The 27122-nt window shown below is 44.0% G+C and overlaps 1 protein-coding gene across 6 annotated transcripts in view; it reads left to right on the plus strand.

Annotated features, from left to right (window-relative positions):
• The first annotated feature begins 2132 nt into the window (after positions 1-2132).
• The window catches only part of ZBTB40 (zinc finger and BTB domain containing 40), a 44314-nt gene continuing 19324 nt past the window's right edge, over positions 2133-27122 (plus strand). For 5 of the 6 annotated variants that reach the window (XR_004537128.1, XM_033922560.1, XM_033922562.1 and 2 more), the window contains exons 1-10: positions 2133-2200; positions 4887-5999; positions 11884-12014; positions 13353-13545; positions 16327-16469; positions 18114-18306; positions 21050-21186; positions 23309-23507; positions 24007-24140; positions 25461-25629. Coding sequence is in view for 5 of the 6 variants with exons in the window: in XM_033922560.1 (XP_033778451.1) it covers positions 4937-5999; positions 11884-12014; positions 13353-13545; positions 16327-16469; positions 18114-18306; positions 21050-21186; positions 23309-23507; positions 24007-24140; positions 25461-25629 (2362 nt within the window). In the remaining variant the exon portion in view is untranslated. Of the gene's footprint in view, positions 2201-3828; positions 4362-4886; positions 6000-11883; positions 12015-13352; positions 13546-16326; positions 16470-18113; positions 18307-21049; positions 21187-23308; positions 23508-24006; positions 24141-25460; positions 25630-27122 lie in introns of those variants that run through there. The other variant, XM_033922561.1, reaches the window with a different exon arrangement.

Genomic DNA, 27122 nt, shown 5'->3' on the forward strand with positions numbered 1-27122 from the left:
GGACTTTACCTCCCACCCGAAGGTCTGTCCCCCTCTGAAGGCCTAAACCCCACCCCTGAAGGATTGCACCCCCCCCCGAAGGCCTGCACTCCCTTGAAGGTCTGCACCCCCCCGAAGGCCTGTCCCCCCCTTGAAGGCCTGTCCCACCCCCTTGTAGGCCTGTCCCCCCTTTAAGGCCTGCCTGCCTGCCTTTCCCCCCCTTGAAGGCCTGTCTCCCCCTTGAAGGCCTGCACCCCCCCTTGAAGGCCTGTCCCCCCCCCTTGTAGGCCTGTCCCCCCCCTTGTAGGCCTGTCCCCCCCCTTGTAGGCCTGTCCCCCCCTTGAAGGCCTGCCTGCCTTTCCCCCCTTGAAGGCCTGCACCCCCTTGAAGGTCTGCACCCCCCCCAAAGGCCTACACCCCCCCCCGAAGGTCTGCACCCCCATGAAGGCCTGCCTGCCCCCCTTGAAGGCCTTCCATATTGAATGTCTGCACCCCCCTTGAATGTCTGCCCCCCCCCCGAAGGCCTGTCCCCCCTTGAAGGCCTGCCTGCCTGCCTGTCACCCCCCTCCCCCTTGAAAGCCTGCTTGCCTGCCCGCCCGCCCCACCCTGAAGGCCTGATGCCCCGACCCACCCCGAAGGACCGCTCGCCCCCCTGGCCTCCCCGCACCACCTATGAACAGCCGCAGCAGGATCGCGAAGTCAGCGTCGGGTACCAGCCCTAAGGGGGTGTTCCCGGCCTTGCCGTTCAGTCCCCCGCCACCCCCGAAGGACCGCTCGCCCCCCTGGCCTCCCCGCACCACCTATGAACAGCCGCAGCAGGATCGCGAAGTCAGCGTCAGCGATCCCTGCTGCTTCCTGCGCCACGGTCCCGCCCCTCCTCTGACGTCAGAGGAGGGGCGGGATCGCGTCGTAGGAAGCAGCGCAGGGATGCTGACGCTGACTTCGCGATCCTGCTGCGGCTGTTCATAGGTGGTGCGGGGAGGCCAGGGGGGCGAGCGGTCCTTCGGGGGTGGCGGGGGACTGAACGGCAAGGCCGGGAACACCCCCTTAGGGCTGGTACCCGGGGCGGCCCGCCCCCCCCCCCCCCCCCCCCCCCCCCTAGGTACGCCACTGCTGAGTCATACAAAGCCCATGTCACTAAAGCCTGCTGTTGAGCCCTACAGGGACACCTGTGCCCTGGAATCAGCGTGAGTCCACATCTACGGTAGTCATTATCCATCTCATGGTAGCCGGGGAGACTAGATACCCAAGGGTTTGGAGGGAAACTCTAGCGTCAGATACTCAAAGTGATTTCATCAGCTAGGAGAGGCTCCTGCTAGTTAACAGCCCCTTTTACAAAACCGTAGTGTGGTTTGTAGCGCCGGCTGTGGCGGTAACAGCTCTGACGCTCATAAGAATTCCATGAGCATCGGAGCAGTTACCACTGCGAACAGCACTAAAAACGCTAGTGCAGTTTTGTAAAAGGATGGAGGGAGGGGATAAATCGCTTGTGCAGAGCTCTCCATTTATTTTCAGCAGTGCTTTTGAATTCTAGCACTGACCACTACATAAGGTTACCAGATGTCTGGATTTCCCTTGGCATGTCCTCCTTTTCGAGGACATGTCCGGGGGTACGGACAGCTTTTCAAAACCCGGCTCTTTGTCTAGGTTTTGAAAAACTTCCCTCAAAATGGCATTGGGAAGGGGCATCAGTGCATGCACAAACGCAATGCAGTGACAACACGTGTGCCACTGCATCGCATCCATGCATGCACGGAGGCTGTCTTGGGGTGGGGCATGACACAAGTGGCCCATTTGGACTGTATCTGCCATCGTGCTTCTAGAATCAGAAAGTTCTATGACATCACAATGCAAGTGCAAAGACCCTTAGCCAATAGGGAGGAGACAGTGGATGGGCCATCATGTTTTATGTTTCTCTAACTTACAAACATCCCTGATGAAATTACAGATTAGGAGCAATGGGGCAAATTTGTCCCCATCCCACACCCTAAATCCAGGCTTGTGCAGATGTGTGATCCGTGCCTGAATTTGCCAAACGTCCGCCTTGAGAAATCCGAGGCTGCGCGGACTCCTCCCGGACGGCAGGGGGAGCGCCTCGCTCTCCTCCTGGCCTCTGAGGCCGCGTCTGCGCCGGCCGCCGCTCCCCATTGGCCGAGCGGCAGCCAACCGGGCGCTGCTGACGTCGCCGAGTGGCCTGGAGCCCGGAAGTGAGCGGCGGCAGGTAGGTCAGCGTGTGCCGGAGCCTTCGAGGGTCTCGGTGGGGTCGACGAGACGCCGACTCCCGCCCAAGGGGCCCTATTCCGAGCTGCGCCCCCTGCAGAGAGCGAAGGGTCGTGACTCGGTCGTTTCTGCAGCGCTGAGACGCGCACTAGGCGGTCCCTGCTCCCAAGAGCTTACCATGGACTTTGCACAGACAGGGGAGCTCCTGGTTCCAGCCCAGCCCAAATAAGCCACATAAATACGTCAATAAGAACAGTTTATTGATCTACTGCAAAACCCTGAAGTTCTATGGGCTTTACACTATTTAAATACATTTGAAGTACAATAAAAAGAAAGGAAATATTTTTTTAATCTTTATTAATTTTCAAACTTTGACAGTGCAATACAATTAATTGAACATAAAATACTGCATAAAACGCACTATTAACTACACAAGTAATACATAAAACAATCATTTTCTCTCATCCTCCCAATTATTAATACAATAAGAAATATGATGTGATTACAATATTATAATTAAGTAATTTAAATCCTCAAAATACACTTCCCCTCCCTACCCTGCATATGTAAGGAAATCTAAGGAAAGGAGAGATACATGACCCTTATTGCGAGGTAACAAATATATTCAATGGGCTCCAAACATTCCACATTCATTCTCTCGTATTTATAGGTGGTACAAACAAAACCAAAAACGTGAAGTTCTATGCAGTTTACACAATTTAAAATACTCTACATTTGAAATACAATAAAAACAAAGGAAATTAAAAGGCTAAAATCTGCTAATTACATAATATAAATTTTTTACAAATTAACTACCTAAGTACTTCAGAAATAAATGTGTTTTTAGATGTTTTCTAAATTCCCCATAAATTTCAGTAAAAATGAGCAACTGATCTATGCTGCTGCTTGATATGAAAGAAGATGCTGATAATATTTTTTCAGTTTGCATCCTTTAACAGGCGGGAAAGCAAAAATCAAATGTGAGCTTCTTTTATGTCTATTAGTTGTAAAAGTTCATTTATATATTTGGGAGTCAGACCAAATAGAACCTTGGTCTGACTCCCAAATATATTATGTAAATAGCAGATTTTCAGGTTTATTTAAAAATTTGATTTGATCGCAAAATCATAATCCAATGCGATTTACAAATAACAATAAAATTGGGGTAAAAAAGAAAAACACATTGAATAAACCAGTTAATACAACTTTTGACCAACCAAACACAAAAGGTAAAAAAAGAAAAAAAAAAAAAGGATTAAATTCAATTAATAAACAAATAAAAGGGCATAGGTAAAGAAACAATAGGATGGGGGAAAAGGTTACAATCTCAATTTTCACTTAATAGTACTATTAGTCCACTAAAGAATATCCTGAATATATAAAATTCAGATAACTCAGTTAAAAGCGTCCTTAAAAAGCCAGCTTTTCAGCAGACTTTTAAACTTACTAAGTAATTTTTCTTCCCTTATATTGATTGGGAGCGAATTCCAGATTTGAGGGGCCGTGACAGAAAAGACTAAGGGCTCCTTTTATCAAGCCGCTGGCCAAAAACTACCACCTGCTCAAGAGGTGGCAGTAGCGGCTAGCGCGGCCGGTGGTTTAGCGTGCCTTCTCTTCAAAGCCTATACCAAAATCATCTGCCTGTATGAACCCTATTGAAATAATGTAAATGCTGGACATGGTCAGGCGCTTCTAAATTTTAAATCACATTGAACTCCTTCTGGGGCATGTTAGCGCTCCATAATGTAATAATCCCCCAAATCGAGACACAGCAAAATCTGTATCCTGAACACCGTATAATCCCCCTGGACCTAAGATACAGTATAACATCTCCACTACTACTACTTATAACTTTACATTAAACATTCAAAAGACAGTCCCTGCTCAGTAGAGCTTGCAAATCAAACAGGACAGGTAGGGGGATTGGCACAGTACAAACAAGTGGGGGGTTAGGAGTTAAAAGCAACTTCAAAAAAGTGGGCTCTTTAGCCTTTCTCTGGTAGTTTGCGTTTGTTAAACGCAGGGACTTTCATTGCTTTTTGAGTATGTGGTAAAGGGAGCCAGCATATCTGGATTTAAACAACGAATGCTCAAATTTCTGGAGTTAAAATCTATAAGCCATTAAAGGCAGACTTGGAGAAATCCTCTGCGTCTCTTTAGAGGTAAGAAGAATGAAACCTGTTTTTTGGATCCTACCAGGTACTTAAGACCTGGATTGGTCATTGTTAGAAACGAGAGTCTGGTCATGATGGACCTCTGGTGTGACCTGATAGTATGGCCGTTCTTATGTAACTGAGTGGTGCAAGGAAGAGAACATTCTGACCTCTTTTGGTGTGATCGGTACATGAGAATAAATTTTAGACTGGACTTCAAAAGTACTTGGATCTGCTACGGTCATACCGTGCAGGGCAGCAATGGTTATGGAGTAAAGGAAGATTAAGTGGTTCGGTCCCTGGAAATGGTTTCATACAATCCTTCCTCTGGGAGTGGAGAATTTCTGCCATGTTGTGATGGATGCATTCTTCTTTCATTGTTTCATGGTGGAACTGGATGCACATTTCACCATTTTTTAAATTTTGTATCTGTTTAGTTTGAGCTGGAGAAATGTCTTTTGCTAGTTGTTATTCCATAGCTTTGGTTTAAGCCACGATTTAATTTAATTTCTTTCTTGATTTCCTTCCCTCTAGCTAATTATCAGAAGTGTGAGAAAGGTGCAGGCTACGTGCCCCCAACAGCCATGGAGCTTCCAAACTACAGCAAACAACTGTTACAGCAGTTGCATAACTTATGCAAAGAGCAGTGGTTCTCTGACTGCACCATCTATGTGGGTGTGGTACACTTCCGAGCACATAAAGTTGTATTGGCCGCTTCCAGTCTGCTCTTTAAATCTTTATTGGAGACGACGGACACCATCTCCATTGACGCTTCAATGCTAACTCCAGAGGAGTTTGCTCTTCTGCTTGAAATGGTCTATACTGGCAAGCTACCGCCTGGCAAACATAACTTTACTAAAATCATCTCTGTTGCTGACAGTCTGCAGATGTTTGACGTGGCTGTCAGTTGCAAGAACTTGCTGACAGATCTAATGAGCCGCTCTGCTCAGGGAAATGTGCGGCAAGAAGTTCCTGCTCCTGTGCTGGAATCGCCTAAGAAAGAGGTACCTGTTTTGCTACAGACCGAGAAGGCTAGCAAACCTCAAGCGTCCATAAAGCTTACCATTCCCCCAGCTCCTGTGGTCACAGAAACTGGGGCTGCTCTGGGAGGGTCTGAAATAGCGAATGCTGTGGCAGAGCTAAAGGTACCAGGTGCTCTGATACAGTCAGGAACAGGAACAGAATCGGGAACAGCTGGGGCCCAGATGGGTTTTGGGACAGCTGTATCTGGAAAAGTGGCAGAATCCAGGACTGCAGCTACCCCAAGGATGAACGATGCTCCAGGGGGCTCGGTGATGATAGCTGAGTCTGGGATAGTGAGTGCTCCAGTGGGATCAGAAATGGCAGAAGCTCCGGCAGAACCAGAAACATTAGTGGCACAGTCTAGGACTGGAAACATCCTGCCAGAACCAGTGACCATAACAGATACCCAGGTGGAATCGGTGATGGCAGCTTCTGTGTCTGCAGAGCAGGATGTGGGTCCGTATCAGGAAGCTGCACAGAAGGAAGATGTCAAAGTGGAAGTTCTATCCACCTCTGGATCCCCTAAGGAGGATTCGTGTGGTGAGACATTGCAGATCTCCACGACTAAGCAGGAAGACGAGGAACCACAGCCTCCTGAAAAGAAGAGGAGGATTACAGAGCCAGGTATGAGACTGCCACTCTGCTTTCTTCTTTAATGTAATGTGGGAAGTATGTCTTACAGCAGGGCTGCCCAAGTCCGGCTCTCGAGATCTACTGGCAGGCCAGGTTTTCTGGATATCCACAATAAACATGCATGAGAGAGATTTGCATACCAAGAAGGCAGTTCAGGCAAATCTCTCTCATGCATATTCATTGCGGATATCCAGAAAACCTGGCCTGCCAGTAGATCTCGAGGACCGGACTTGGGCAGCCCTGTCTTACAGTATAAAAAATGGCAAGTTTATAATCTTCTCGCCATATGGTGTGACCACTCACTGTTCCGTCTTGTGTTTGTTGCCAGGTGAGACATGTTCTGTTCTGTTTTTATTTATTTAAGTTTTGGTGAGGAACACATGAGAGCAAAGATCTATTGTTTCTTAACGTGCTGCAAATGCTGAATTTGGAGCTGGAGAATATTGTGGAAGCAATACGAATCTGATGTCCAAAGGATTTTTCCATAGTCCCAGAATGGGAAGATAAGCAAGGGGACATCATGCACTCCAAGCAAAATGAAACGCAACACAAACATAATAATAAAAAGCAAGTGGAATTGTCCAATAAGGAAAGGTGCAACAAATAAAAATGTCTCTCAACTCATCTGGACAATCAGGTAATCCTTTATTCTTCCAAAAATACTCGACCCGACATGTACATGTTTCGGCCCTACGGCCTGCGTCAGGAGTCTTGAGGATCTTTGGGTATAAATAACCACGTGTATGGACCACTCTAAAATGCTTTATATATCAAAACGCTGTCGGCTGTCGGCTGAAAGCTTGCTGTAAAAAATCGTCGTCTAAATGCTTGCTGTAAAACGATCAGATCGGGTCGAGTATTTTTGGAAGAATAAAGGATTACCTGATTGTCCAGATGAGTTGAGAGACATTTTTATTTGTTGCACCTTTCCTTATTGGACAATTCCACTTGCTTTTTATTATTCTGTTTTCTGTGGATTTGTTTCCCCTGTGTTTTGCGCACACAACACAAACATAACATTGTTAAAGAAAAGAGAGAGGAGGAAATTACGCCTTCCTTGTTAATGTTTGTGTTCTTATTCAAATTGTTCATATATAGTAGAAAGGAACTTGGCTCAGGTCATGTGTTCTCAATAAAAATAGAACCTTTTATCACAGTTTGGTGTTTTGGGCATTCTGGGGCAGATTCTGTATAGGACGCCGGTCTTGGCAGCCGTCTGAGAATTCCACACTGGCGTCCTAATAATAATAATAATAAATGTATTTATATACCGCAATACCTCACAGTTCAGTGCGGTTTACAATAAGGTAAGAACTGTAAAAATGCAGCGAATTTACACCATAAAACACTTCATTATATATAAAATATAACATTAAGAAATTATGAACTGTTACCGCCACAGCCAGCGTTAAAAATGTAGTTTTGTAAAAGGGGGTTAGTGAGCTCTGTCTCTTACCAGCAGTTCAGGAAATAAATTAACTTGTTCTATTGATCACTCTCTCCTCAAAAATGGATTTCCTGTCCTATTAACCCTCTTTCTTCCTCCCCTCTTAAAGTCAATCAATTTGTACCTTTGCTTAATCTTTGTAAACCGCATAGAACTTCACGGTATTGCGGTATATAAGCTGTTATTATTATTATTATTAAAGAGGTTTTCAATAATTTAAGAAATTGTTGTAATTTTGAGGTCATTTGTTTTTATTGTCACTTTGCATAGAACTCCTAAGGTAGTGCAGTATATATATATATATATATATATATATATATATATATATATAAATTGTGTTTTGTTGTTTTGTGGTCTTTGTTTTAATTATGTTCTGTATATTCATAAGTATATTGCCCTGGAAAGAGGCAGTTTATAAATTTTAATAAATAGAAATATATGTGGATTAAAAATGACTTGGATTTATCCCAACTCTGTCCTGGAGGTTTTGGGGACAGCCCTAATGAATATGCACGGGGCAGATTTTCATGCCTGTCGCCTCCATTGTATGCAAATCTCTCACATGCATGTTCATTAAGGCTCTCCCAGGACAGGATTGGAACCACTGCTCTAGAGAGTCCTCGTGGACCAGTTTTATTATGCAAACGGTTCCTGTCTCGATACCACCATCCGTTTTGTGAGGAAATATTTACCGATAGCATCCAGTCTGCCCAATAAAGCAGCCAGAGCCCCAAGTGCCACTCCATCAACTAATGGCATCACAGATAGGGCAGTCAGCAATTTGCCATGATACCAACCCGTTAAATTTGGCACAACCATGGAAGAGCGGTTTTATAATTTGGGTTGCAACATGGTCACGTTCATTATCAATATTTAATTAAAATAACAATCCAGCAATGTTGCAAGCTGACTTTTTCTCTCCCCTCCTCCTTTGAATTACTCAGATTCTTAAAACCAGCTATTAAATATTTAGTACAAACAAGTATTATCTGAATCAATTCAATTTTAATCTTATCTCCCACAGTTCATTTCATTACACTACTTTTACAACTTACCAATATTTAATTTATTAATAAATATCAGAATAATTTAGTCAGTGAACCTAATCCCCATCACACACATACTACAATCATTGTGATTACTTTGATCCAAAACTGGATCTTGGTTAGTTCATGAGTTCATTAGTCCATCATCATCTGGTCAGAGAGGCTTCAAACTGAGAGTTGCACATGAGAATCACAGTTTCTTAAACACAATCAGCAGGCCTCTCTGTCCTCACGATGATCCTGTTCTTCAATTCGTAAAGCATTCAGCTCAACACAAGACTTTGTTTTGCCACCTGGTGTCTTCAGGAGCTGTGTTTGCAAGGCTCACCAACATCACAACTTCACCTACAATACAAAATAATTCACATAAATTCCCTTTCATTCATGCTAAAACCTCACCAAAATCTTTGAAACACCTTTCACCTACCAGTAAACTACGCATGACTCGAGCAGGGACCCAGGGTTCGGCCCAAGCCGGGATCAGCTGACAAGCAGGAAACACACCGTCTACCAGGAAATCAAACTGCAGCTATTTAATTAACTGGAATAAAACCCAAGCTTAGGCTTTAGGCTAATCCCCTCCTCCTCTGAGAGATACTCATAGCTTGTAATATGAATGTGACGCAAGAAACACACATTTGTTCTTGATCTATCCTCGGACCTTAGAAATCTTGCCTGGAGCTGGTTTTATTTTCCAATCCCTGAAGTTACCTCAAAGTCCACTCCATCCCATCCAAATCCATTTTTCCATATTTGGGACACAGACTGTCAAAGTCCACCTAGCTCTGGCCTTACTTTCCAATTCTGGCGTTGCTATTAATTTTGATTGTATCCTTTGATAAGGATCCTTTGTGTTTATCCCACGTGGTTTTGAATTCCATCACTATTTTTGACTCAGCCACCTCCTGTGGGAGGGCATTCCACTTATCTACCACCCTCTCTATGAAAAAGAACCGTATTTACCGTTGTATAGGACAATTTTGTTCCCCTCATAATACACTTTACATAAGAACATAAGAACATAAGAAGTTGCCTCCACTGGGTCAGACCGAGGTCCATCTCGCCCAGCGGTCCGCTCCCGCGGCGGCCCATCAGGTCTGCGACCTGTGAAGTGGTTTCTGACCACTTCTATAACCTACCTCAAGTTCTATCTGTACCCCTCTATTCCCTTATCCTCCAGGAACCTATCCAAACCCTTCTTGAATCCTTGTACAGAGTTCTGGCCTATCACTTCCTCCGGAAGCGCGTTCCATGTGTCTACCACCCTCTGTGTAAAAAAGAATTTTCTAGCATTTGTTCTAAACCTGTCCCCTTTCAATTTCTCCGAGTGACCCCTAGTGCTTGTGGCTCCTCTCAGTTTGAAGAATCTGTCCTTATTTACTCTCTCTATGTCCTTAAGATTTTGAAGGTTTCTATCATGTCCCCTCTAAGTCTCCTTTTCTCCAGGGAGAACATCCCCAGCATTTTTAACCTGTCAGCGTATGGAAAATTTTCCATACCTTTTATCAGCTTAGTCGCCCTCCTCTGCACTCCCTCGAGTACCGCCATGTCCTTCTTGAGGTACGGCGACCAGTATTGAACACAGTACTCCAGGTGCGGGCGCACCATTGCGCGATACAGCGGCATGATGACTTCCTTCGTCCGGGTCGTGATACCCTTTTTGATGATGCCCAGCATTCTGTTTGCTTTCTTTGAGGCTGTCGCACATTGCACCGATGGTTTCAGTGATGAGTCGACCATCACCCCCAGGTCCCTTTCCAGGTTACTCACCCCTAGCAGTGTTCCCCCCATTTTGTAGTTGAACATCGGGTTCTTTTTCCCTACATGCATGACCTTGCATTTCTCTACGTTAAAACTCATTTGCCACTTTTTTGCCCAGTCTTCCAGTCTCGTTAGGTCCCTTTGTAGGTCTTCGCAGTCTTCCGTGTTTCTAACCCTGCTGCAGAGTTTGGTGTCATCAGCAAATTTGATAACCTCACATTTTGTCCCCGTCTCCAGATCGTTAATAAATATATTGAATAGTAGAGGTCCCAGCACCGACCCCTGCGGAACTCCGCTCGTGACCCATTGCCAATCTGAGTATTGACCCTTGACTCCAACCCTCTGTTTCCTGCCCGCTAGCCAGTGTTTGATCCATCGGTAGATATCCCCTTGCACCCCGTGGTTTAAATATGGCGTGCGTCTTGTGTGCCGGTAATGAAAATTATGGGTTGAAATTTCAGTCAGTGTAAAACTTCTGGTTTATATTAATATGCCGTCACGCTGTTCCTGCTCTCTCTTGGATGCTGCGAGGTCTCACAAGTAATAATAATAACTTTATTTTTCTATACCGCCATAATCGAAAGACTTCCAGGTGGTTCACATTGAAGAAGGCTGGACAGTCAGCAAATTAGAATGCAAGAAGTGAAAAGTTACATAAGAAATAGGTAAAGGGCAGTGGAATACATCGAAGTTGGCAAAGGGAAAAAATCCCAAATTACAGAGTACAAGAAGTGAAAGGTTACATGAGAAGTAGGTAAAGGGCAGCGGATTTCATCTAAGATTGGCAGAGGGAGAAAAAAAATCTGTGTGAGAGAGGGGCTTCTGTTTAGGAGATGAATTGGTTAAATAGGGCGGTTTTAATTGATTTTCAGAATGCGCCGTAGGTCTGGCCGGCTCTATTAATGTAGTTTCCCAGCCAGGGTTGTTGTCTGTTTGCTTGGAACATGAAGGTCTTGTCTAAAAAGGATTTGTATTTGCAGCCTGTGATCTTTGGGTAAGTAAAGATGTTTTTGTTTCTGGTTGGTCGTGTGGGGTTGTGTAGTATGAAGTGTGGTTGCAGGTATGAAGGCACTAGTCCCCAGATTTGTTTGAAGCCAGATTTGTTTGAAGTATGCACTGTCCACGCGCGTCATGTTTCTGGGTTTTGAGGATGAAGATTAAAAGGTACCTAACTACAGTGTTCCCTAGTTACATTTTTTGTAGACATAAATAACTATAAAATTAGTAGAGTAAATCGTTATGGAAATTCGTGTAAAAATGTAGAGAATTATTTTTTTCTTATACCTCGCTGCGTCCTACACGCCCGCAAATATGGTACTTCCTGACATTTCTCCTAAGTCTACCCTCCTGCTCTACTGGAAAAGATTTGTATGTTAATACCTTTCAAGTATTTCAATGTCCGTAATCTTTCCTTGGAGTCTCTTTACTCTGAAGGTTTACTTTGAGTAGCCCAGAAGATCTAAGTGAGGGAAGCGAAGGCTGCAGCGGGCACTGGCATTGCGTAACTCTTGAAGGGAGGAGGAAGTGTTATATTTTTGGCATATTTCTAAATCCTGTTTTGCTGCAGGGTTTTGATGGGCCGTGGCATTGTACATCACACCTCTTTCTGTTCCTTTCTCAGCCGCAGAGTCCGAGAGCGTGCTGGACTTCTTAGAGCGCCATGAAGGCATCTTCTCAAAAGCTCTGTCAGAGACGCCGACTCTCTTGGAGAAAGTGTCCAACAACAAGGAGATCCCGGAGGCACAGAAAGAGGTGAGTGGTATCACTTGACATTTGCAGCAACAAAGGTAGATAGTGCCATTCCTTTACACAACCCAGGCAGATTTCTTTCACCTGATGCCCCTGGGGATGGGATGGCTCCTAGGAATTGTCACAGCCTTACAAAGACTTTTCTACTACTACTAATTATTTCTATAGCGCTACCAGACGCATGCAGCGCTGTACAGAGTCATAAAGAAAACAGTCCCTGCTCTAAAGAGCTTACAATCTAAACAGGCAAGACAGACAAACAGGATGTCATGGATACAGTTAAGGGGAAGGGTTAATCTGCTGGCTGGGTTGGAGGGCAGACGGGAGTACAGGACAATTGAGCCATTGTGACATCACTGATGAGGTTGGCTCTTATTGGTGGAATGAGGCTTTATGACATCACAATCTCAGCTCTGCTTCCCAAAGACTGAAACTCTTCACACTACTACTATGAATTATTTCTATAGCGCTACCAGACACACGCAGCGCTGTACAGAGTCACAAAGTGGACAGTCCCTGCTCCAAAGAGCTTACAATCTTAACAGGCAAATGGGATGTCTTGGATACAGTTAATCAGCTGGCTGGGTTGGAGGGCAGAGGAGTAGGGTTAAGGATTGAAAGCTATATCAAAAAGGTGGGTTTTCAGTCTGCTTTTAAACAAGGGAAGGGGCTTGACGGACAAACTCAGGTAATTTATTCCAGGCATAGGGGGCAGCTAGATAAAAGGAACAAAGTCTGGAATTGGCAGTGGCCAGTTCTGTTCTAGGGGTCATAGCTGAAACATTACCAGTATTCTCGCAGCTCTGTAAATTATTACTGGTGATCACAGATGATTTATTGAAAAAAAATATTAATAATTTTTTTCCCTATGCAATTTGTACCCTCCACTAACGTACAGGTATTCCATAGTAGTATCTTGGCATCATCTAATGACCCTCAAATTAGGCATCGCTGGTTGAAGACAGTCAGCAGTTAGGAAAGCAGAGGTGGGTAGGGGCCTCAATATGGCTCCAGAGCAGCTGGATCGAGCCAACAAGGCCTGGCTAATTCTTTTGAAAGCCCAGACATGTGGTCTCGGCTGCAACAACTCTGTTTCTTAGTTTTGCAAGTCACCAGGGTAGAGAGAGTGAAAGCAGCTGCCACCCTGGAGTTTGTGTTTCACCCTCTCTCCTGTTTCTCTTTGATATTCTAAAGGAAGCTCGGGGTAAGCACAGGGGACTCTTAGTGGTGGAAAAGCACAAGCGGCACTGCAGATCAGGTAGCGACAGCCAGGACGAGTGGGCAGATGCGAAGAGTTTGACAGGTGTTTTCTTACGCTCTGCTTCTGTTTCTTTTCCTCAGTTGGTCGTCCAGTGTTGCTCAGGAGAGCCACAGACATTATTTCAAAGGCTCGTGGAGCGAGTGAAGGCCGGGCAGGAGCTTGAGGCTCAGACAGTTTTGTCAGTGCTGGAGCTGGTCAAGAATACTCACCGGGAGATAGAAACCACACTGCTAGAACGAGAACCCCAAAGCAGCACAGTCCCATTGCCAGCAGGTAAGAAGTCAGGAGAGGCTCTTGGCCTTCTTCACCTTCATCTCCCAGTAGCACATTTGACATTTCTGACCTTATGTCTGTGTCACATGATGATTGGATGAGCTCCACAGCTGACTATTTAATAAGGACAGAGAGCTACTGGTGCCTTTGGCTGCCCAGAACATCAGCCTCTGGATGGAAGTATAAAATACTCTCTGTAAGAAGCAAATGAGACACTTAGGCAAAAAAAAAATATATATAAGAGTTGTCCTATGAGTCAGACCATGGGTAGGTAATTCCGGTCCTCGAGAGCCACAGGCAGGTCAGGTTTTCAGGATATCCACAATAAATATGCATGAGATAGATTTGCATCTCAAGGAGGCAGTGCATGCAAATCCATCTCATGCATATTCATGGTGGATATCCTGAAAACCTGACCTGCCTGTGGCTCTCGAGGACCGGAATTGCCTACCCTTGGGTCAGACCAAAGGCTTCATCTAACCTAGTAACCTGTTTCTAACCGTGGCCAATCCAGATCACCAGCACCTGCGTGGATGGGGACAAATTTGTCCCCGTGTCATTCTCTACCCACAATCTATCTAAGTGGAACTTCCTTAAATTAAACAAGCAGATGATCACAACTCAATACCTTACTCAGAGTTAATCCTATCCTCAGGTGAGACGCTCATGATTAATAAAACGTCAAAAGTATTAGCAGTAATTCTAGATTGCAGTCTCAGCATAGGGGAGCAGATGACCTCACGGTTCTTCAGATTGAGGCATTGAGGATGATAAGATCGGTCCTGAGCCCGGCTAGTTTTTGGACAGTTACTGAGGGAGTTCTACTTCCATATTTAGATTATTGCAACATCACAAAGAAAGGGCTTCAGAGGTTGTAGCTACTTCAGAACACAGCGGCTAGACTGATTTTTCCGTAAGGCCCGATTTGAGAGGGCCAGTCCGCTGCTGCTAATGGCTGGGATAGGTAAGATGGGCTGGAGTGAGCTTTGACGGAGACTCCAGTAGATGGAACCTAAGCACACTACTGGCTTAGAAATATTTAAGAAAAAGGACCATTTAAACTAAATAATTAATTTATGGAGCATGTATGGTTGGATAGACTGGATGGACCATTCGAGTCTTTATCTGCCGTCATTTACTAAGTTACTGTGATAAAACTGCACTGGATGAGTTTGGATTTATCATATTGTTTCTTTGTGTGGATTTGTTTAATCCTGCGAGTGGACATTAGACCACCGTTAAGAACATCTTTCCACAGTCTTTTTGTGTTTATTTGAAAACTACACTGGCTTCCAGTCAAGTATAGAATTCAATTTAAAATTGCAAATATGGTTCACAGGGACTATATATAAAGAAAACACGACTGGGCTAACTTCGGCCATGCAAGTTTCACACTCCTTCTATAACCCGAGAATGACTCAACGCTATAAATTACCTCTTCTCTCTCCACGTCAAATTGGAGGAAATCACTCCTCGAATACACCTTCGAGTTTGAAGGCTGCAAAATTTGGAACTGACTCCCAACCTGCTTACGTCAGACCACCTCCTATCTTCAGTTTAGGAAGGTGCTAAAAACGCATCTGTTGTCATTATAGTCTTGCTATAATTCATAATGTCTGTCTTGCTAAGCCACAAAGATTCCCAGTTGACATTTGCGGGGTATAAGAAGCAATATGGTATGTTATGGTAATGTACCTGGGGCAGTGGAGGATTTGGAAAAGAAAAAATTCAAAACGTTATTCCGTCCTTCATTCTGTGTTGCCTTGACTCCCTTTCAGTTCTCTTTTACGTCCCTACCCTGTGTCAAAATCTTTCCCCTCCACCTGGTACCATTCGGCTTTGAATGCTAAGATCTCGGCAAGATTGCTTTTTAAGTCCAGTGTCACTCAAATGATTTTTTAGCCCCAGCACATTAAATAGAGCAAATGTTTTTTTTGTGGCACATTATAATTGAAGTGATAAAATTACAAAACCAACAACAAATTAAATTTGAGAGTTATTTATTTAAAGTTCTTTAAGCTATGTGGGGTAATTGGCAGTATAAAAGAATAAAGTTATTATTATTAAAGAAGATAGAATTTCTAATCAATGCGATGGATGTGCGTGTTTTTCAGTGAAAACACGGCTTGGTAGTTGACAAGCAAACACGCATTTCATCATCCACCATCTGCAGTCATTCTCTTTTTTTTTTTTCAATTTAATTTCTGTCAGAGAGGAAAATCCAAGTTCACAAAGATGAGCCTGGATTGCTTTGTTGCTCAAGTTAGGATAACTACTGCAAAAAAAAAAAATAATGACTTGCCTTTAGTTTTCAAGGACCAATCACGTCAAAGAATGAGGCTTGTCTGGGCGGTTGTATCCTTACGCACACAGACGCTCATAACATTGACAGACTCTTGCGTACGCGACGTACATGTCATCTAGATCAGTGGTTCCCACCAGTGGAGGACCACCAGGCCAATCAGGTTTTCAGGCTAGCCCTAATGAATATGCATGGAGCAGATTTGCATGCCTGTCACTTCCATTATATGCAAATCTCTCTCATGCATAGTCATTAGGGCTAGCCTGAAAACCCGATTGGTCTGGTGGTCCATCAGGACAGGGTTGGGAACCACTGATCTAGAGTATACTTACAAAGGGAATTTTTTTTTTTTTTTTTTAATTAATCTTTCATGACGCTGCTTTAGCCTAAGCAGACAACTTCCTGCATCATTGTGACAATGGTGGTATTGTTTGACCGTAGCATTGCCTTGAAGATGTTAGTAATGGCTTGTTTTGCAGGGCCTGGAGCAGATGAACAAAGCTTGTTTCAACTTCTACTGGAGCACAAGGAGGAGCTGGTACAGAGTATCACGGAGCTGAGCCCAATCATCGAATGCCTGGACACAGCAGAGGAGGGCTTCCTAACCAACCAACAGAAGCAAGTAAACACAATTTTTCTGTTTCCTTTTCTCATCTCTGGAGGGCCGAGAGCAGAATGTTTGTCAAATCTCTTTGGATATCAATAGACCAGATTCCAGCTCTGTCAGAAATCTTTAGGGTGGGTGGATGTGTTAGTTCATTTCTGATATGCCGTCTCACCAAAGCGCTCAAGGCATTGTAAAACACACATACCAAATGTTTTAACGTTTTTTAATGCATGATGATTTTTAAACTAATAAATCTTAGAACAATATTAGTAAATAAAAGCAACTTCAAAGATTTCCAACCAAAATGATCATTTTAAAGTTTCATATACGAACACGTGATTAACCCCTCCCTTATATGAAGCCGCGTTAGGCCTTTTTATTGTTGGCTACGGCGGTAAAAGGTCCGACGCTCATAGAATGCCTTCATAAAAGGGGGGGGGGCCTAAAATGTAAACCCATGAAACTAAGATGCTTTACAGTCCAATAAAACCTGGCTGCATAGCTCTTTCTTTGCCTTGCTTGCTTCAGGTTTAACATTTTTTAAAGAACAGGCAATCTTCAGGGAGGGAATTCCATGAAAAGGCCTGCTGTAAATACTAGCCACTCATGCAGGGAGTTGAGTGAAAAGCCTAACTTAAACACGTCTAAACAACCCGCCCAAGTTGGCACTTGGACCACCTAAAAGACAGGTTGTCCGAGTGCCGATATCAAACCTATTTTTTGGACGTATCCAGGAAAAAAGCACCATCATTGAAAGAAGGCTCAAATATAAACCAAAACCCCTATTTTTGGGACCCAAAATCTCATTTATTTGATTATATATAGTACTTGGTCTTTACATAAGAACATAAGAATTGCCGCTGCTGGGTCAGACTAGTGGTCCATCGTGCCCGGCAGTCTGCTCACGCGATGGCCCTTAGGTCAAAGACCTGTGCTCTAAATGAGTCCAGCCTCACCTACGTACGTTCCGGTTGAGCAGGAACTTGTCCAACTTTGTCTTGAATCCCTGGAGGGTGTTTTCCCCTATGACAGACTCCAGAAGAGCATTCTAGTTCTCTTCCACTCTCTGGGTGAAAAAAAACTTCCTTACGTTCGTACAGAATCTATCCCCTTTCAATTTTAGAGAGTGCTCTCTCGTTCTCCCTACCTTGGAGAGGGTGAACAACCTGTCCTTATCTACAAAGTCTATTCCCTTCAGTACCTTGAATGTTTCGATCATGTCCCCTCTCAATCTCCTCTGTTCGAGGGAGAAAAGGCCCAGTTTCTCTAATCTTTCAACATACGGCAACTCCTCCAGCCCCTTAACCATCTTAGTCGCCCTTCTCTGGACAATCTTTGATAAAATTACCCTCACAGCTATCAGAGGTGAGCTGTTTCTATATCTATTCAACACCACCAGTGACTATCTGGACAACAGCACTGAGTGTACACTCTTCTTGTTTTTTGGGTTTTTTAATACCAAGATGGCTGCTACCAAATCTGATAATAAAGACCTAAATGACTCACTGGTCTGCCCATTTCTGATTCATCCACTTTGGATAGATGCACACCCAAATTCCCATATCCAACCCAACACCAACTCCTTCCAAAAACCTAGTGCTTCTGGATGGGCATCGTGCTCACTTGTTCCTGACCTCTCTGTCACTGTTGCCTCGCCAGGTGATTCTGGATTGTTGCGAAGGGAGGTCCCATCACAAGGCCATGGAGAAGCTGCTGAGCAAGGTGGTGCAGGACAAGTCACTGAATGCCGAGTGCTTGCTGAAACTTCTGCGGGCTGTGAGGGAGGCCTTTCCTGCCCTGCATCTGCTACTGGACGCCCTGGAGCCACAGGGGAAAAGCTTCCATCTTGCAGGTATGAGACTAGAAAGCAGTCTTGAGGGACATGTTCACTCCGTAAGAGAGCTTGTATTGCTGTGGGCTGGTAGGTTTATTTGTGAAGTGGATTAATGGAGGGAAATTATGTAGCTCTTATACTGAAAATCTCTACTGTAAGTGTGATGTATGAGCACAGGTCCTTTCTCCATCCAGACTGTGTGTTTTTGGACGTGTTCCCTCTTCATCTTGGCTTCTTGGCACTGCAGAATCTGAACTGTACCCTCAGTCCGGTTCTCCACATCGCTTTGATACAAACTGGAATAAGCAAGCAGGCTAATGATTGAACAGGCAGAAGCTGAGCTACCCTCTCACATCTGGACCTACCAGATGTGGAACAGAACTTTGACACATTGCTGCCTAGGGAAAGCTTAAACTGTTGCCTGGGCTGTTTCTGTGATGTGCATAAGAACTGCCGTACTGGGTCCAACCAAATGTCCAGTAAGCCTAGTATCTTTATCGTCCCTCCAGACCGGCACAGAGCGGATGGGTGTACGCTCCTCTGCCAGCAGGTGGAGACTGAGAGCACATTGACTTTTGGCAGTAGTACAAGTGGGCTGTGCTGTCCCATCTACAATCAGTCTGTTCTCAGTCTCCAGCAGGTGGAGGTGGAAAGCCTGGGCAGTCTTTCCTCTGGTTAGTTAGGCCTGTTGGATCTGATGAGTGGCCTTTATTGTCCCTTTTTTGTTTGTCCGGACAGAGCTTGGGGAACCCTTTCGGGGGTTCGTCCGACCTCGGGGGTGCCACACTCGGTCTCTCCCATTTCCCCCCACCACCTCAAATTTTGATTAGAGGAGCCTCAGCTTTAGGCAAAGACTACAGTTTTGGGTCTGCTGTTTTGTTAGTTAAAGAACCCAACATCCTGAGGCAGTTCTGGTCTGAAAGGAAGCTTTTAATTGTGCTTAATTGTTAACCGGTGGTTTTTAGTGGTTCACACTTTAAAGCGACGGCTCTTGTTTTCTCTTCTTTCTACCTTTAATACCTGGAATACATCTGCTATGGTAGTTTTGAATAACATCCATGCCTGGTTTACAGTCCTAACCTTTTCCACGGGATTCTTTTAGCTTCTTTTTAACCATTTTCCTCATTTTATCATAGTCGCCCTTTCGAAAATTAAATGCCACTATAGTTGATTTCTTGCGATGTTACTCCAGATATCAGCTCAAATTTGATCACGTTATGATCGCTGTTTCCTAACAGAGTTACCTCCCGTACTATGCCTCGCTTTCTACTAAGGACGAAATCTAAAATAACTTCTCCTCTTGTCAGTTCCTGGACCAGTTACTCCAAGAAGCAATCACTTATGATGTCTAGGAATTTGACCTCCCTAGCACTCCCTGATGTAACATATCTCCAGTCAATGTTGTGGTAATTAAAATCAAATATAAAGTGCTTTAATAAGGGTTCCTTCCACAGCAGAAGAGGGTATGTTTTGAATATAATATTGGTAATTAAAATTACCCATTATTATACTGTTGCCCAATTCTGCCCATCTTTCCTAATCTCCGAAAACATTTCCTCATCTGTCTGCTCATTCTGTCCCGGGGACGGTAGTATAACCCTACCCATATATTCCTTCCCTTCACACATGGAATTTCTATCCATATGGATTCCACGCTGCTATCTATGTCATGCAGAATGCTTATTTTGTTTGATTCAATTCCCCCCCCTCCCAATTTGATCTACTTTATCCTTGTGATATAATTTGCACCCGAGTAACACAGTGTCCCATTGATTGTCCTCCTTCCACCAGGTCTCTGAGATGCCTCTTATATCTATCTCATCATTCAGTGCTCTATACTCGTAACTCTCATATTTTATTTTTTAGGCTTCTAGCATTTGTACACAGACACTTCAAATTGTGGTTTTTCCTTGTATCTACAAGCTGCTGAGAAGATGACAAGGATAATTTGAGTCCTTTACTCTGCCTTCCTCTTAAGCACTCCTGGCTTTCTTTCACCATTATTGAAACCTGTCTATTGGGACTCCCTAAATATCCTGTTTCAATTGTATCCTTCAAAAATATTCCACACCGAACCATCTGCTCCTGGGCAACTGTCGACTTTTCTCTCATCTCAGTTTGAAAGTTGCTGTATCTCCTTTTTAAACATTAGCTTCATGGCATATTCTTCTTTCAAAGAGTAAACAATCAATATTTGTTTATCCCACTCTACTGCATTCCTGATTTTCTAGATCTCTTTATCACAGCTCCGCTCGGCTGTCTGTTCTCCAGGCTGAAGAGCCCTCACCTCTTTAGTCCTTCCTCACAGTGGTAAATGGAGAACTCTAATAACAGCCACTATCTTTTATGAGAGCTAAATAACTAGAAAAATGGTCATGGGGGTAAAAAAATAAAACATTAGTTTCTTTGCTGTAATGCCAGCTTTACCAAAGCGTACAAAGTATGACTGGGCTTAAATTCCCTGGCTTTCAGGTATCTTGATTCTATCAAAATACGAGAAAATTTGTCCCTCTTTACCCCAGAAGAGTGTTTGACATTGACCCGCTTGCCTGGTCCCCAGTAACTGGATAGCAGCTTGCTTTAAGTTAAGTCATTCTCTAATGTTTACTTCCTGTTTTCCCACTTTAGAAGTTGCCCAAATCCTCTACTGATTGGAAGTGCTATCATTGTCAAGAATCCCGCGATCCAGTGTGCGCAAGAGGATTTGCTTATATAAATGCTGGTATTTTTTTTCTTTCTCGGAATCTCTCTGCATGCCCAGCCCAGCACAACCCGGAGGACTACGGAGCAGAGCTGTTAAGGCAGTATCACGAAAACCTCGCGGAGATCCTCACAGACCCTAAACAGCTACTCAAGGGGATCTCTGCAGTACAGAATTTGTCTCCCAGGGAAAGAGAGGTGAGAGTCGTTCATACAGAGAGGGAATGCATGCAGAATTGTCTAAGTAGGCCAGATTTTCAGGATATCGGTGATTACTTTGCATATAAAAGATTTGCATGCAAATGTATCTTGGCTCCTAATGATGGAAATTGCTATGATGTAGTTGGAAGAGAGGTATAGCACATTTTTAAATAACCAAACCAAAAAAAGCAAACGTATACAATACAGGATGTCCACAAAGTCTCGTTACAATTTCAAGATTTTATTAAAAAAAAAAACAAATGACTAGACAAATCTGTGGAAATTATTACAAAGTGAAGAGTAGATATTGAAGGGTTTTTTTTGCCTCATTTAATGCACCTCTATACGGGTGGATTTTGAAGGAGAATGAGCAAAGGATCGTTTTTCACGATTGACGTTTTCCTCCGATATTCTCTGTCGTCCACGCCTTTCTTTATCCAATACTGTCCCTGTCTCCCTAAATTTCTTGTGCCATGCACGAATTGACAGACGTGACAGTGGATGTTTTCCACACTTGGGGCTCCTTTTACTTTTTAGCGCACGCAGGATTGTAGCACGCAGGATTGTTTTTAGCGCACGCAGGATTGTAGCACGCAGGATTGTAGCACGCACTAAACCTGCACTACGCGGCTAGAACTAACGCCAGCTCAATGCTGGCATTAAGGTCTAGCACGCTCTATTCCGCGCGTTAAAGCCCTAACGCGGCTTAGTAAAAGGAGCCCTTAGTCTTGTAGTTTTTGCTGAGTCTGCGCATCTGATTTTGTTTCAATAAACCACGGAACACATTATGCCTTTTCTTGAGGCGTAGCCATTTATTTAGGGGTTTATTCAGCAGCCGCTCTTTCATCAACAGAGTGCCTGAAATACCCAAATGCAATGCGATTACAAACTTTGATAGCGACTGAGTCCATAGACCAAATTTGATTAACTTATCTCATCAATTGCCTTTTTAGTCATTTTTTGAAATTGTAGCAAGACTTTGTGGATACCCTGTATATTCCAATTCCTCAGACCTCATACACCCTGGACATTGCCCAAATTTCTTTCATGCCCTTACTGGGATGGTGTATCAGGTCTGAGTAATTGGAATATATTGTATCAGTTTGTTCTTTATGGTTTGGACATTTAAGAGATTTTTTGAGTAAACTTGAAATTTTCACTTGAGTTTATTACATTTTTAAATAAAACATCTTGAAAATGTAGTCCGTTTGTGGCCCTCGGGGACTGAATTTAATTGAATACAGAGTCTTACAGTCTGTTACTTTCAGCCAAAGATCATATGGAGTTGATTACAAAAAGGAAAAACACATAAAGTGAAAAAAAAATTTACAATGCGGTTAATAACTACCCTACCCTAAAAGCTTGAGCAAGACCATAGTTTCCCAAACGGTGGGTTGGGGACCCCAGATGGGGTCACAAAGCCTGTCTTTGGGGTCATGACTTAGGTGGATCGTCATTCTGCACTTCCAGGAGGGGGTCACACAATTTTATTTGGTCACAAACATGGGGTCACAGCCACAGAAAGGTTGGGAAGCTAGAGGATTGGAAGGGGAGAGTGTGGCGCATTGGTTAAAGCTCCAGCCTCAGCACCCTGAGGTTGTGGGTTCAAACCCACGCTGCTCCTTGTGACCCTGGGCAAGTCACTTAATCCCCCCTTGCCCCAGGTACGTTAGATAGATTGTGAGCCCACCAGGACAGACAGGAGAAAATGCTTGAGTACCTGAATCAATAAATAGTGTGAAAAGTTTCAGCCTCTGATAACCAGAGCTGAGATTGTGATGTCATAATGCCTCATTCCACCAATAAGAGCCAACCTCAGCAGTGATGTCACAATGGCTTGATTGTCCTAGACTTGGCTCACTTTTACTACATTTTGATTTCTAGAGTGGTGCAGTGGTTAAAGCTACAGCCTCAGCACCCAGAGGTTGTGGGTTCAAACCCACGCTGCTCTTTGTGACCCTGGGCAAGTGACTTCTTTCTCTGGCGATTGTCCCTGCCTCTCTCTCACTTGTCTCCCCTGCTCTCTTTAATGGTTCCTCTTTATCTGGCTTTGGGTTTTGTCTTGTCTGCTTGCCCCTCTCTCTCATCAGTCACTATCCTGGATTCACGTTCTGTGCAGGTGATGGAAGGCATAATGCAGAAGGATGGCAGTGGAGGTGCCTTCAGTTTCTTGGTTTCGGCAGTACTGGATGAGCTGCTTCTGCCTGCCTTGGCTGTGTGGCAGATGCTACTGGCTATACAGAAGGAGGAATTTCACCTTAACCTGCTCATGGAAGAAATCCGTAAAGAGCCAGGCGCTGACCTCTTCTTTCAGACAGGTAACACTGCTGCTTGCATAAATTGTGCACAGAGCCAGGCTCCTGTATCAGTCAGGTGCCACTTCTTTATGCTTTGGGGGGTTTCCTTTTCTTCTAATGACAGCTGAGATTTCAGGGGACCCTTCCTCCATTCCTTGTGTTTTGCAGTACAGCAGGCATACTGACTACTTGTGAACTGAAATTTTAGGAGATGCTAATGCTTGTGATAAGAGAATAAGATAAGTCAGACTAAGATCCATCAAGTCCAGCTTCCTCTCTCCAACAATTTGAACTTAGCTCACACTTTTTTCAGCACTAGCATAAGGTCAAGTTCCATTCAGGTGCAGTAAGTATTTCCCTATCCCCAGAGGCCTCTCGGTATGTACAAAAGGTGATGGAGGCTTGCGTGATTTGCCCAAGATCAGGAGAAGCATCAGTGAGATTTGAACCCTGGCGTTCCTACTGCTAAGCCTGCTATTTAACTGTGCAAAACCGATTCCTTTATCTTTCATTTTTATAGCGGCCAATAGAGAATGCGTTGCCAGAGAAATACTGCTGCGACACAGTGAGCTGATTGCGAGGGCCGTGAGTGAGAGCCCTTCATTGGAATGTGTGTTACAGGCCGAGGAGGGACTGACGAAGATTGTGAAAGAGGTACTGTACAAAATGAGACATCTCCTGGGAGAGATAATAACCAGTTAAAACGACCAAGAATGCTTGAATGTTTATTTCTTGCAGAGTATCCTGGCTCACTGGTTTTTGGGGCATGGTCTTTTGCTTAGACTTTACCTACCAAGTGATGTACATCGTTCACTGAAAACGTCTCATCTAGCACAGCTGTAATACAACATGGTTCGCTGGTATTCCCAGCAACTAATCCATTTTTGTTCATCATTAGCAATGGTAGAGCTCTCATTGACCAAGGCTTAGTGTTTATTGAAAGCTTCTGTACCACCACTAATGACTGGGGAGTCAATTCAGAGCGGTTTACATGAGCTTTTGTAATGGTATTAAATAAGGGCATGGAAAACCTTTCATATGCTGAGAGGCTGGAGAAGCTGGGGCTCTTTTCTCTGGAAAAGCGGAGACTTAGAGAGACATGATAGAAACTTACAAGATCATGAAGGGTATAGAGAAGGTAGAGAGGGACAGATTCTTCAGACTGGCGGGGGCAACAAGAACAAGAGGGCACTCAAAAAAATTGAAGGGAGACAGATTCAGAACAAATGCTAGGAAGTTCTTCACTCAGAGGGTGGTGGACACCTGGAATTCGCTTCCAGAAGAGGTGGTAGAGCAGAGTACAATTTTGGGTTTCAAAAAGGGGTTGGACGAGTTACTGAAGGAAAAGGGGATTGAAGGATATAATTAGAGGGGTACTATACAGGATAAAATGTCTTAGTAAAGGATCACTTACAGGTCATTGACCTGGGGGGCCGCCATGGGAACGGACTGCTGGGCACGATGGACCTATGGTCTGACTCGGCAGAGGCTATGCTTAGGTTCTGTAAAGGTATTACAATACAGAGTGAGCGTTTTCTGAGATACTATATTACTAGTATCGTGTACTACGTTCGTATTAAATCCTACTTATTTGCTCACATAATACCTTGGATCGTGTTCTATGTTCATCTTGAATTATCGGGATGTATGTAATTCTAAGTTATCTGTCCTTTATCATATCCTCTGCAAATCTGGGTGTATCTACTGGGTTCACCCTATCGTGTTCCTAGTGGGGACCAGCCAGCTCTCTCTTCTGTGTTGCATAGAAACTTAGCAATTCTCAGATATGGACCAATCGGGCCCACTTATATGTATCTGTCTCTCATGCTGTCAAAGATTCTACCTGATCTGTGCTCATCATTTGACCCTTCCCCTTCCGCTAAGGTCTCTTTGTGTCTGTCCCAGCAATGCTTGAATTCTGCTGCAGTGGTACCTCCTACCTTTCCTCTACAGATGTTTTTCCCTTTCTTTTAGCTTATAAGTGTTTCCACTCAGAAGGCTGATGATGGAATATCTGCGGAGAAGGTTCTGAGTGCTGCCCTGGAGAGGTCTGTCTCTTCTGTGGCATTCTGTCAGCTATTGTGCTATGTCCATGACTCCTTCCCTAGTCTGTGGCCTGTAATGCAAGAGCTGGAGCAAATAGGTAAGATCAGTTGCATCCAAAGAATGCCTTTTGTATTGTATGAGGGTCTCTTGACTCCATTATCTTGCAGCTAAGATCTTTGTGTTTGTCCAATGTGCACACGCTTGAATTAGAGAATGACACGGGGACAAATTTCCCTGTCCCCTTGAGTTTTGTCGCTGTCCTTGCCCCATTTCTGTAAGCTCTGCCTTAGCCATACAAGCCTCGAACACTTATGATTTAAAGTGTTTGAGGCTTGTGCAGATGAGGACGGAGCTTAGGCATTGGTGGAATGAGGCATTATGACATCACAATCTGAGCTCTAGAATGTTGCTACTTGTGATTTTAAAGTGTCTGAGGCTTGTGTAGATGAGGACGGAGCTTGCAGGAATGGGGCTGGGATGGGATGGGAAAATAGTTCCCGCGGGGATGGAGAAAAATTTGTCCCCGTGTCATTCTCTAGCTTAAATTATGTCACTGTTTTGGCGGTGTAATCTCTGCAGGAGATGTCCACCTTCCTCTCGGTGAACGTCCTTTCCCACATTCCTTTTGATTCTTCTTCATATTATGATCCTTGTCCTTGAACTTCTCATTTGATGGTAATATTCTAATACTTTTATTGAAATCTAATGGTTTATCATAGCCCCATTTTCTTCTATAAAGAGTATTTGTTTATATACAAGTAAGTTGATCCAGAAGAAGGCTAATAAATTGGTCGGTGGTCTTCGTCATAAAATATATGAGGATAGGCTTAAAGATCTCAATATGTATACTTTGAAGAAAAGGCGGGAGAGGGGAGATATGATAGAGACATGGCATAAATTGCAAATATGGCAAGTCTCTTTCAATTTAAAAGAAACTATGGAATGAGAAGACATAGGATGAAGGTGAAAGGGGATAGAATCAGAAGTAACCTCAGAAAATAGTTTTTCACGGAAAGGGTGGTGTATGCGTGGAATGGCCTCTCAGAGGAGGTGTTGGATCTTTAAAGGATAATGGATGACATGGTTAGGCAGACCAGATAGTCCAAATAACACAGATATAGTGAAAATCCACAAGTAATAATATACAACACTTTCACATGGACAGAAACAAGACAAACACAGGCCAAAGTTAATAAACTCAAGCCTCGGAAACAAACCCTCCCACTCCACAACAGTGGTTTAAGGTGGTGGGGCAAAATCTATTTGGCATAAAAAACCTCCCCTGGAATATCTACAGGTTCTGTGTGGAGCAATGATTAAGATAGATAATGAAATTAATAACTTATCTCCACAATCGGTGCACCAAACGGTGGCCAAACTGTCGGATCTGATTAGTGGCCTCATTGTCCCTGTTTTTGTTGCCAGACAGAGCTTGGGGGACCCTTTCGGGGGTCCGTCCAACTTCAGGGGTGCCACATTCAGGAGGCCAAGTCTCTTCCCTCATTTTCCCCCACCTCTCCAATATTTTTTATTGGGGGTGCCACATTCAGGAGGCCAAGTCTCTTCCCCCCATTTTCTCCCACCTCTCAA

Source organism: Geotrypetes seraphini, chromosome 15, assembly GCF_902459505.1.
Source record: "Geotrypetes seraphini chromosome 15, aGeoSer1.1, whole genome shotgun sequence".
Classification (NCBI taxonomy): Eukaryota; Metazoa; Chordata; class Amphibia; order Gymnophiona; family Dermophiidae; genus Geotrypetes; species Geotrypetes seraphini.